Genomic DNA, 13,014 nt, shown 5'->3' on the forward strand with positions numbered 1-13,014 from the left:
AGCAAAAACCGATATCCTAACAAAAGATAAAACAAGAAATCTTTAGTGAACATATCATCTGCATTATTATCAAGCATCTTTATGGCTTTGTCTGATAGATTATGTTTGCATGATCCTTTCCTTTGCCAATCCTGCATGTAAGAAACAAAAGTAAATTTTCTAATTATTAGTTGATTTCTATACATGTGTGTGCAATGTTTCTGATAATAATAACAATATTGTGTAACCAAATTGACTATAAACACTATTTCAAAGGGTAACAAGTTGATTTGATACTTCAGAAACCTGGTACTCAGTTAGCTAGTTGCATTGTACACATGTCCCTTGCTTAACATATGTAGAAAATTACTCAACCATGCACAGATTAGTATACAAATGCATGCACAAGGTCACTGTTGTAGAATTTTCTTTCTAATGCTAGTAATATACACAACATTATAAGTACAGTAATTTCATAATTCATTAATTATTTTGTAATGTATCAATCATTTTGCTAAGCACTGCTAAGGACTCCTAACTCAAACAATCCACTTTAAGCTGCAAATAATTTACAGCAATAAATTCTTGACTGCTTCATTCTCAAGAGTTCAAGGCTTTACCTTTACATATATTATATATGAACAAGAGAACCACACCTTTTTCAATTTGAAGAAATATGCCATTTTCAGGGGCATAGGAAGCACTGGTGCAATGGGTGCTGGAGCACTACCACAAATTTAACAGCACACGCCATAGAGTACTTAAAATAGATCATGTGTGATTTAGACAAGATGTATCCAGTCACGATGACGATTCTGATGTTGCAGCTTGCTGTAGGCTAGGCTGCATGTTTAATACTAATGTAAAGTGGTGCGATTATTATTATTATTGATAAAAAACAATGGATTCACAATCCGACATGATGTCACATGTCTCCCAAGTGCAGAGATGAATAGGATTTGAGTTTGGAACTCCCATTCCAGTTATAGCATTTATGGGAGTGACAAAGGAGAGGTTGATGACAAAGCAATACCAGTGGTAGTACTATTGTGGATAATATTAAATAAGAAGGTACTTGTACCTAGCAATGTTGTAAGAACTTTTGTTAGTGCCAACTGAGTGTGTTGCATGTAGTTCCTCCTCTTTTTGATGGCACCATTATAACAACACATAGGCCCTTCTTTAGTGTATAAAGATTTAATTAAATTGTTTGGGAGTGCTTGCCAACTGAATTGATGATATTTTAATAATTAAAGTGTTTACTGAATATAACACTAGGATGTGAAATGATATTGCTGTAATTGCAATTGATTGATTTGGTGATTCAGACAAGGCTGTTCTTCCATCCTCACCATTGCATACTGAGACACATAAACATTATACCAGTACAATTGTAGATTGTAATACACTGTATATGATAGAGTTGTAATCCATATTTGCAAGTAGCTACTGTGCTATATGCATGTACGTGATCATTGTTTTAATTGTCTACATATTTTCAATGATCATTGAAAATAGTTGATAATAAACAAGCACATAGTAAAGTAGTACACACATGATACGTGTGTGTGTGCGTGCATGTGTGCGTTTGTGTGTGTATGTGTAAATCAATAACACACAAACCTCATAATTCTGAAAACAGTGAAACACAGACTGAAAAATATGTGGATCAGCACAGACATGAACTTTCTCCTTCTTGTTGACAAATAAAAGTATTTTGAGGTCATCAATCAGGTTGGATGCCTTGTTTGAGATTCGTTTTCCTTAGAAACATTAGCACATTAGAGTTATAAACAAGTTTATCTAGTAACACACATGTAGTTTAGCTATAATGAGGCAGTCAAAATTCAACCTTAAACAGATTACTATTGCACAACTCAAAAATGGAAAATAATGTAATTTTAGACAGCTTGTTTACATTACATTAATTATGAAAGACACACATTACTTTCTTACAGTTGCCATTAAACTCTAAAAGAAGCCAACAAAAACAAGAAAATTTCTTTAAAATAGGTTAAGGGGTCAGTGGAAAAAGTCAGTCTCAAATTAAAATTTGTACTCAGTAGGATGTAGTAGCTTGACAATGTCTGCACATATACTTCATTATTCAAATGTAGGTTATAACTGACCTCTTCAGTGGTATTACAGCTTTTTGCAATTGAATTCATCACCTTTGCAATTGACTTCGTCCCATTTGCAGTAGAGTTCGTTGCCATTGCAGTAGAATTTGTCCCGTTTGCAATTGAATTTGTTGGTTTTGCAATTGATTTCATCAGTTTTACAATTGATTTCATCGCCTTTGCATTAGAATTCATCGCATTTGCATTAGAATTCGTCATTACTACATTGACTACAAGAAACCAGTCACTCATCACAAAGTGAATCATTTTTGCCATGGAGAATACCACTTGAGACACTAGAGAGTAATTGAAGCTGGTTATACACAAAGCCATAAACTGTCTGTAAAGTTAATTAGCTTGTCCACAAGTGACCACACCCATCCCCAATGGTGGTGCACAGTTGTGAATGTTGCTGAAGAAGCCATAGCAGAGCCCTATAAAGAGTTGTTTACAACAGTTGTACTTCAACAAGATCATGGAGCAGCTGCTACATCTTGTTTTTGTGTTTACAGCAGCTGCCAATCTTGTTACAGACAAATTCTTGTGCAAACATGACAAATTCTAATGCAAAAGAGACAAAATCAATTACAAAAGCAACAAAATCTATTGCAAAACCGACGAATTCAATTGCAAACGGGACAAATTCTACTGCGAAGGCGATGAAGTCTACAGTAAATGGACGAAGTCAATAGCAAAGGCGACTAATTCAATTGCAAAAACCTGCAACTCCCTTATAGTCATGGTATTTCAGTTATGTTATACTTTCTATAAGTAACTAAGCTGCTTTTGTATGGAACTTTATAATATATATGCATGAGATATGCATAGGGAACATACCTGGAGGTGGTTGCCTGGTCAGTGTTGGTGATCCAGGAGAAAACAAATCAACATTGCATTCTACAGTGACTTTGACCTGAATGTCTCCTTCATTATGGGTACTAACAAACTTTTCAATCAACTTCCCATCCTCTAGGGGTACAACATAAATTGGTATACTAGGATAGATGATTTCGTTTCCACCATCAATTTGCAAATGTCTACTGCTAGTACAGTTGATTACAATCAACCCAACAATACTTCGGTTTTGTTTAAGGGCATCACAGTAATCTACCAGAACTGAAAGACAATTATCAGAATCAGTTGACTTGAGCTTGTAGTAAGTGAAATGTTCACTGGGAACACCACTGTCCGGTTTACAAAACATCTTCCATCTTGATGGAGAAGGAGTGACACGAGGCAATACAGTGTAAGATGAAACTTGTTTTTCACCAGAGCCTCTTGAAAGAAAATGGAGACCTACATGATTATATATAAAGTACATTTAAAACTACGTACTTAATGTTGTGTACCTCTATTATACAAAACATGTTATTGTTTGTAATTAACTACTAACCATTTTGATAAACCACACTAACAGCTTGCAAAGAATTATCTTCAGCTACAGATAAGCCCCTTGGATCACCATTAGTGGTAGCAACACAGTCATTTTCTCCACTATTAGGTGTTAGTTGTTTAAGTTTCTTTCCTGGACTACTCTCAACCATCACTGAGTAATGTAATACCAGTTAACGTTCACCGACTCCCAATCCTATAACAATGTAACAGTTTATAACATAAAGTCAATTAGCCACCTTGTCATCAATATTGTGAACTAATAATTTAGTGCAGCTAAGTATCATAGAAATAAAAAAGCACAGCCAAGGGAGCTAGGTAAGCTACACCTGTAGCTGTACTAGTGGATATTTAATTTCTACCCCAGTCATACACAGCCTGACTGTAGCTATGATTAAAGTATGGATTAAACATCCACTATTATAGCTGCAGGTGTAGGTGATCTCCCTTGCTTTTTATTTATCAAGTTATTGCATGATATCAAAGATATCGAGATGAAAATTTGTCATGCATCCATGAGCTGAGGTATAAATTTCATGTAAATTGTGGTGAGGATTGTGAAACTATTACTATGTGAATAAATCATCGTATATAATAGCTTGTGCTTATCTATTTAATGCATGCATTTTTACTTTCTTGTCGTCTTGACAACAATTCAGTAGTCACTTATGTATATATGCTAAGGCTTTTGGGACATATTTCTACATTCATACAATAGTTGATAAAAAGTTGTTGCTGAGACCTGACCAACCCGTTTTTTACCCAACCTATAGTCATTCTTTCACAGGGTAACCCGTTATTTTAGTCAAAAAAGATCTGACCAACAACTTTGAAATCAGCATCATTTTCATTCCACGCCGCACAGGACGGATGATACATTCCCATGGGGACATTGGAAACAGCTGAAATTGAAAACTGAAACAGAAAAACTGAAACTGAAAAACTAAAATTGGTCAAAACTTCATATTAACAGGTACCTCTTAACAAAGACCACCTGTATAATAAGACCGCCTCTAATAAAACCTTAAGTAGGTTCAACAAATATGGCTAAGGTGTACTCATAATGTAATAAAGTATCAATCGATCAATCGGTCAGTACTTAAAGGTTAAAATGACAGCTGCAGGATTGTACAAAATGATATAGTATCTTACCATGCCAAGACCTAAAGTCCATGGTCATGTCATATATATCTAATCCAAAACAGCCAAGCTGTAAAAAAGCGTGCGGCCCTCAAAAAGGCTATGGTGAAAAAAGATGTGAAATCCAAGGTGGCGGCCAAGAAATGGCTGTGATGGTAGGTTAATGGTAAAAATTTTAATAACGACAATTCAGGTGAATTTTTATGCCGCTTGGTCTTGGCACAAAATTCACCTGAATTGTCATTATTAAAATTTTTACCATTAACCTACCATCACAGCCATTCCCTGGCCGCCACCTTGGATTTCACATCTTTTTTCACTATAGCCTTTTTGAGGGCCACACGCTTTTTTTTACAGCTTGGCTGTTTTGGATTAGATTTCATTTCTTTTTGTATTTGTATACATATAGGCCGGCTTTGGGACTTTTTTAACCTATCTTTTTATCTTTTCCACAGGAAGAAGAAAAGATGAAGTGGATGTAGTTTAAATATTTTATCTGTAAATGTACAAATTATATATATATATATAATACATATATTGATTACAGAAATCTCCATGGTGGTTTCTTTGTAACTGAATACTCTACAAGGTGACTTCTTCTAGATGCTCTCTCTACAGGGTGAATTGTTTGTAGCTGAATTCTGTACAGGTGATTTGTTTGCAGCTGAGCTCTTTACAGAATGGTTTCTTTGTAGCTGAACTCTCTACAAGGTAACTTCTTCTAACTGATCTTTCTACAGGGCAATTTGTTTGTGGCTGAATTTTCTACAAGGTGATTTCTTTGCAGCTGAACTCTCTACATGGTGGTTTCTTTGTAGCTGAACTCTCTACAAGGTAATTTCTTCTATAGCTGATCTCTCAACGGGGAGATTTGTTTGTAGCTGAACTATCTACAAGGTAACTTCTTCTAGCTGATCTCTCTACAGGGTGATTTGTTCGTAGCTGAATTCTGTACAGGTGATTTGTTTGCAGCTGAGCTCTTTACAAAATGGTTTCTTTGTAGCTGAACTCTCTACAAGGTAACTTCTTCTAACTGATCTTTCTACAGGGTGATTTGTTTGTAGCTGAACTATCTACAAGGTAATTTCTTCTAGCTGATCTTTGATTTGTTTGTAGCTGAATTCTGTACAGGTGGTTTCTTTGCAGCTGAGCTCTTTACAGAATGGTTTCTTTGTAGCTGAAGTCTCTACAAGGTAACTTCTTCTAGCTGATGTCTCTACAGGGTCACTAGTTTTTAGCTGAATTCTCTACATGGTGGTTTCTTTGTAACTGAACTCTCTACAAGGTATCTTCTTCTAGCTGATCTTTCTACAGGGTGATTTGTTTGTATCTGAATTCTGTACAGGTGATTTGTTTGCAGCTGAGCTCTTTACAGAATGGTTTCTTTGTAGCTGAACTCTCTACAAGGTAACTTCTTCTAGCTGATATCTCTACAAGGTCACTAGTTTGTAGCTGATCGATGAGCTCTCTACATGGTGGTTTCTTTGTAACTGAATTCTCTATACAAGGTGACTTCTTCTAGCTGATCTTTCTACAGGGTGATTTGTTTGAAGCTGAACTCTCTACAAGGAACTTCTAGCTGATCTCTCTACAGGGAGATTTGTTTGTAGCTGAACTCTCTACATGATGGTTTCTTTGTAGCTGAACTCTCTGCAAGGTAACTTCTTCTATTGATCTCTCTACAGGGCGATTTGTTTGTAGCTGAACTCTGTGGTTTATTTGTAGCTGAACTCTACAAGATCTAGCTGAACTCTCTCTTTCCATAGTTGCATGAACTCCCCACAAGGTAACTTCTTCTAGCTGATCTCCCTAAAGGGTGAATTATTTGTAGCTGATCTCTCTACAGGGTGACTTGTTTGTAGCTGATCTCTATACAGGTTACTTGTTTCTAGCTGATCTCTTGAATTCTCTTCAGGGTGACTGCTCTATTAGGATGACTGCTCTATTAGAGTATCTCAATCTCGCACTTGCTGCACCAAGTTGGATTTCATGTTATAACTCCGTGGCTTTAAGTCTGATTCTTCTACACCATTGAAGAGCCTTTCTAAGATGATTACTCCATCTGTACAGTGATTTTCAAAGCATTACCCCAAGCGGTTTATCTGGTAGGAGTGGCAAGCAGTCGTTTTTAAATAGCTAATCTCGATTGCATAATTGTTACACACTGTTGGTTTTTTTGTTGTATCTTCCTGGTTTTTAGCTCGATTTCTTTCAAACTACAAAAGGTTTGAGGTTCAATAGTTAACCTATTTACCCACCGATTTTCAGTTTCTTCCCATATGCGGCTTACCCTGTAGGTGTGACAACATAGTGGTGTTATTTTTCGTGAATAATCGCTCATAACTCTTTGCCTGTTTATCGTATTCCAGCCAAAGTTGGTACAGAGATGCACCTTTATACCCCCCTTCTGTGAGCCAAATTTCAAGGTAATCGGATATGGTGTTCGCGTTTTATAGCAGTTTTTGTAAGTGCGAAAAGAGGAAGAAAAATAAGAAGAAAAAAAACAACAAGAAACTAAGCCAATTTTTGAAGTCGCATATCTCAGGAACACGTGAAGCGATTGCGCTCAACTTTAGAATGTGGAGTGCTGAAGTTGGAGGGAGTGTCCACAGCAAAAATCGTCTTGTTTCATCAAGGCAGCACAGAGCTACGGAGGTGCGAAAATTGTGTTTTCTTTCTTCCTGTCAATATACTCACGGGTGTTGCGCTCCGGCTTCTTGGGCCGCACGACACACTACCGTGTGTCTTGATAAATGAAAATGGAGCACTTGAACGCACAATTTACCCGCTGATACTGGACTTGATAATGGATTTCTTGTGAATTATGCATGACTTTGGAGTTGCATAGTTACTAAATCAGCATTAATGATCTTAGACTTTATGTCTTAATAATAGTTAGGCACTCGTAACAGGCATCTTTGAAGATTTAAAACCTGAGGTGACATCAATAATTACCGAGGCGCAGGTAATTATTGATATCATCTCAGGTTTTTAACTCCTCGAAGATGCCTATCTAACTTTTACCAAGACACAAAGTCCAAGATAATTAATAATTTAATTATGCAACTCTTACACCCTGCACAATTCATGTGAAATCCATTATCAATTCCAGTAAAATCATGCATGCAATTGTTCCATTTTCATTTGTGATATGATGATGGACTTTAGGCCGTGGCACGATATGACAGTATATCCTTTTGTACAACCCTGCAGCTTTTTGACTGATTGATACTTTATTACATTATGAGTACACCTTAGCCATATTTGTTTTGACATAACTACTATAAAATGAGGTGGTTTTATTAGAGGTGGTCTTATTATACAGGTGGTCTATTATACAGGTGGTCCTATTACAGAGGTGGTCTTTGTTAAAAGGTATCTGTTAATATGAAGTATTGACCAATTTATTTTTTCAGTTTTTCCGTTGCAGTTTTTCAGTTTCAGTTTTCAATTTCAGCTGTTTCCAATGTCCCATTCCCGTGAGCTAATTAAAAACTACTTTTGGAGGGTATTCATAAAAACTAGGTGCCAATCAAAAGCTTTATTGCAGAAATTTAAGGTGCAGTGAACCCCACCAAACTCCAGAGTTTGATATTATATTAGTAGAAACATCATCACCATGTAATAAAGAATTACCACATTCAAAAAGGTGACAGAAAGAGAATGGCACTGGAGATTGTAGTCAAGGTATATCCCATAAAGACAAACTGAACGTTAGGGTCATGCCTGCTTGAAAAGTTTCTGCTCAGACCCAACCAACACAATTTTGCATTTTAATTCAAAAATAGAAAAAATTAAGACCACATTTTTCTTTCTTTATCATCCAACCCAACCCACATTTTTCTTGCAGCTAACAAGATCCAACAACTTTCATGTAGGTATGGCCAAGAGTTGTATCTATTTAAACTCTAAGTCAGAATATGCAATACGACTTCTTTTTGATAGCGCTCCACATGTAGTTTTTTTGTGCTTTTTTTAAAACAATAGAATAATCGGCCCTAATAGCACACCCATCCACCATGCTGTAACTCAGCTAAGATGTTCTATTTAAAAGGGTTTTGCCTATACCTACACCTACAGAGCTAAAACAATAGAACCTACAAAACGAAGGATATAAGAGATGAAAGAAGAGGGGCCCGAGGTGTCCCTCCCACAGTGCTAGGTCTACTGAGGCTGGTATATGACCTTATGGGATGACCGGAAAAGGAACGACAACCCCTGATGCACACGATGGCCAATAGCAAAAGGGAAAAGCCAAGACGGCAGCGAAGCCAGCTCATCACGTTACAATAAGGAGTTTTCCACTTGCAAGACAAGAGGAAGGCCAGACGCTTATAGGCTACAGTGGTAGAGGCATCCCTGCCACCTGAAGTGGAGAAAACTAAAGTTCCCATGTTCGATCTCTTGAACTCTCTCTTCATACTGACAACGCTTTAAATTTTCATGTTGGTTGTAGGGGTTGTGGATTAAATATTCTAGCATCAAAACAAGTAGGTTGAAACCGACAACCCCAGAAGCCAGATGCTTTGATATCTAGGCGAGCACCAGCATCACAATTTGTAGTACGGAGGGATAGAGACTCACCAGTCAAAGGTTGAAGGGAGGGCTCAATGGATACATTGTGGCAGACTTCAGACAGTATATCAGCTGTTAGATCCCGGATGTCATTGTGACGAATGGTAGGGAATGCTCCATTTGAACAGCTGAGGGCATGTTCAATCTACCACAAACACAGTTAGCAGGGAGATTCTGGGGTGACCAACCATAACGGAGTGCAATTGCATCACAAAGTCACCCTTATGAAGAGCAAAACCATGGCACGCCAATGGCAGGGTGGACAGCCAGGAGGATGCATCTTTCTCACCTGCTAGTTTCAAAGATAGCTGAAGACCGGTAGACAAGGTTGAGTAAAAGGATGAAAAACTATTATATAGAAAGATTCTTATACTTGATAGATAAAGCCTCTTGTTTTGAGAATATGCTGCTGTTGGAGAATAGAACAGTCAAAGGATGAAAGCTAGCTGAGGCTAAGGGAGATGTGATGGAAATTGAAAAGTGGTAGTTGTCTTGGGTAGATTTACAAGAAAAGAGGACAGGTCGCATTAAAATTGTTCAACGAGATGATAAACCATGAATCATGACAGAGTACGCAGCATGGGGCTGGCTAGAGACAAAATTGGAAAGTATCAGGACATCATCTCCCCAGAGACACCTTGTCTTGAATAAAAGTGGACCACCTGTAGTAGGGGTGGGCGATACAAGTAATAAGATATCGATACTGATACCAGAATATCTGATACTTTGGTATCGAGTGCTTCTTATGAAGAATCGGAAATTTCGATACTTAATAATCACGTGATGTTTTGTTTAGCAACTTATGTGTTAGCTACAGATGCAAACACCAAAAATGGCATGTTTCAGCCATTACTGTGCTATAATGAAAGCTTTATCCAACCCACCAGTCATCACCGAGCAAATCACTCGCTCGGAGTCACTGAGAAATTTTCAGCACTGTGAGGCTACAATGGCGGATCCAGGATGGGGCATTTGGGGCAAATGCCCCCTCCCCCTCATCTTGTGGAAGAGCCAGCCACAGAGGAGGTTGGACGCGCTCTAAGCGCCATATAAATATATTGCTCTTAATTGCATTCTTTTATTTGGTATTTCACGTGACCCTCAATAGTCCTAGTACAAATTTGAAAAACGATGGGGTTGACTGGGGTTGATTAGATAATCGGATGGTGCTTCACGTAAACTTCAAGGTGATGTACTTTGTTTTGTAAAAGCGCTTGGTGATTGGGGTGAAATTAATAAGTTGCGGTTTGGTGTGTAGAACTTCTCCAGAATTGTCACGTACGTACTCTATAATCAGAACAATGATACTTTACCAAATTAAACTGAGATCCATGTATAAACCTCTTCAATAAAACGAATTTTGCATAATTTGTTTCAGGGGCGCTTAAATCGCGTCCAACCTCCTCTGAGCCAGCCATATGTACTTCTGATTAAAATAGCTACTAAACTGTCAGGCCAAGAAACTTATAAAATATGCACATTTTACTAGCATTTATTACAAAACCAAAGTGAACCAAAGTCATACTAACTGTGAAATTCTCACCCATCCCTTCGTACGTACTAAGCGCCTCTAAAAATAATTACCGTGTTGCTGTTGTTTAAGACATTCAGAGCCTTTAAACAGCTTTTAAGACTTCACAATCATCTGAAAAGACCAAAATGGCAAAAATCAACAGTGAGACACTACTTAGAGGTGATTATTTTGCTACTTCAAAAATGCAGCACTGCATGGACTAGAAAATCTATCCCCAACCACTTACAACTTAGCCTGTTTGTGCCCCTCCCCTTGCCAGCTCCTGGATCCGCCCCTGGGCTACTCAGTAAGCACAAACATCACAAGTACTCAGTGTCGGTATCGATACTCATCAATACCATGACTAAAGTACTTGGAATCGTATCGAAGCAAATTTTTCTAGGATCGCCCACCCCTAACGTGTAGTACCTCCTCAGGCCACGCCCAACAATAGACTGCTCCAAAAGCACTGTGACCGCAAGCTTATGATGAGACAGGCTCATGCGCAATGCGAGGCACTTTAGCCGCCATCACTTCTTAGCTGCGCCGGGTACTCCTCCTGTAGCTTGGTATAGCTACCAGATATCCTACACACAGATTTACCGTACGGCATTAAAGGTCAACTTACGTAGCTACACCGTGTGCGCGCGGCTGTGTGGATGGTATCAGTTGACGCGCAACTCCAAGTATCAGTTCACAAACACTGTATCAATCGCCAGCCCGGCGCTGGCTTCAAGTTTTGCAGGAGAATCTCCAAACTTTGAACCCCGGCGAGGTTACAGAGCTCTATTGTAGTGTCTCGTGCTTAATGCCATATAAGCGGGTGGGCGGGCCCAATCATGCACGTGAGTTTTATTGGGCGTTAGTTTCTTCATTGTTCAGACAAGTCGAGTGTCTTTAGCTACACAATTGGATATCCTCTGCATCACAGACTTTGTTTAAAAGTAAGTTAATACTCTAGATCTATAGCCTACACTATTGCTTTTATATGATCCCAGTGGCGTAGCTACCATTGAGGCAACCGAGGCAGCCGGGCTGCCTCGGTAAAAAATGCTCAACTGAACAGGCTGAGCAAGCCTGAGGATTTTCTATTCAAACATTACTAGACAGCATTACTGTACCACACAAAAAAGTATCTATGGTTGTAGTACTAAGCAGGGCCAGAACCCTTGGTGACACAGCCCGGCATTGAATGGATCACTTTTCAGCTACTTGAGTTTGTAAAAAGATCGAGATACTCTAATAGAGCAGTCATCGTAATATACTCTAATAGAACATTCAGTACAGATTATAGCCACTGTTCTCATTACACTGCTTGGTCTAAATCATTTACATTTATGTTAATCAGTTGATCATGCATAGCTATATCACATATTATCAGTTACAATACAAAAATAGCCATTTCAAAGCATATATTTTCAAAAATTTCCTTAAGGGAGCATGCCCCTAGACTCACTAGCTTGACATAATTAGCACATGCAGTTGAACATCACATCAAAGAGATAAGCTCTGACTTAAAACATCACAGCAAATCAATGCTGAAAAAGTAGTGTGCATGACTATGACTACCATTGCAGTCCACGATGGCCTGATCACTCAAAATATCTCCGGAGTAGTCTGATTCAGTTTTTATGTTGAGTGCAATTACACTAGTCTAAAAATTGAAGCATGGTATGCATATACTGTAGCATTAACTAAGCTGGATACTTATGACATGTAGAAAATGCCCAAAGTCTTCTGAAACAATTTCTTCCATCCAAACAGAGAGTCAATCTGTAAATGCTGTACCACCCAATCTTGAAAGTGTGTGTGAATCAGTTGAGTCAGAAGCTGACCCTCTCAATTATTTAAATGAATAAACTTTGCCTCGGTAAAAATATTTTCCTGGCTACGCCACTGTGATCCAAGTAGAAAGTAAGCCACAAAATTAATAAAAGGTTAATCAATTGTAAAAGTAAATTAGGGGGGAATATCCATGCAGACAATTATAAAATGGAACTGTGCTGTATATAGCTAAAGCTGCTCACAAAATCAGTAATCAGCATTTCTCAACAAATATTTTTGGCGTGTAAGATTGTCCTGATTGGAACATTTGTCTTGTTTGTGTGCTATAGTTATGTATTTATTATCTTCCTTGCATTGTCTGTACTCTGCTTTTTGCAGTTGCATGTTGTATGTGTATCTTAATGATGGCTTATTCTCTGACTAGATTTTATAAAGCTGATCTGAATAGGACTACACATCAGGCAAACTAACCACCAGTGCATGGGTAGTTACACTACAATACTGTTAGTC

At 38.0% G+C, this 13,014-nt stretch overlaps 1 protein-coding gene across 1 annotated transcript; it reads right to left on the reverse strand.

Moving 5' to 3' along the window:
- Positions 1-3,068: 3,068 nt before the first annotated feature.
- LOC136264840 (uncharacterized) lies at positions 3,069-11,413 on the reverse strand. The gene is made up of 4 exons (XM_066059601.1): positions 11,348-11,413; positions 3,493-3,687; positions 3,150-3,395; positions 3,069-3,094 (listed from the first exon to the last, which is right to left on the reverse strand). Exons 2-4 carry the CDS (start codon positions 3,641-3,643, stop codon positions 3,069-3,071), a joined length of 423 nt encoding a protein of 140 aa, XP_065915673.1. The 5' UTR covers positions 3,644-3,687; positions 11,348-11,413.
- Positions 11,414-13,014: the final 1,601 nt, after the last annotated feature.

Source organism: Dysidea avara, chromosome 8 (genome assembly GCF_963678975.1).
Source record: "Dysidea avara chromosome 8, odDysAvar1.4, whole genome shotgun sequence".
Classification (NCBI taxonomy): Eukaryota; Metazoa; Porifera; class Demospongiae; order Dictyoceratida; family Dysideidae; genus Dysidea; species Dysidea avara.

Coding starts and splice junctions, on each gene's coding strand:
- LOC136264840 (XM_066059601.1), bottom strand. CDS start 3,643: ATGGTTGAGAGTAGTCCAGGAAAGAAACTTAAACAACTAACACCTAAT. Junction 3,396..3,492: donor TAGTGTGGTTTATCAAAATG/GTTAGTAGTTAA, acceptor ATAATCATGTAG/GTCTCCATTTTCTTTCAAGA. Junction 3,095..3,149: donor TGGGTTGATTGTAATCAACT/GTACTAGCAGTA, acceptor CATCTATCCTAG/TATACCAATTTATGTTGTAC.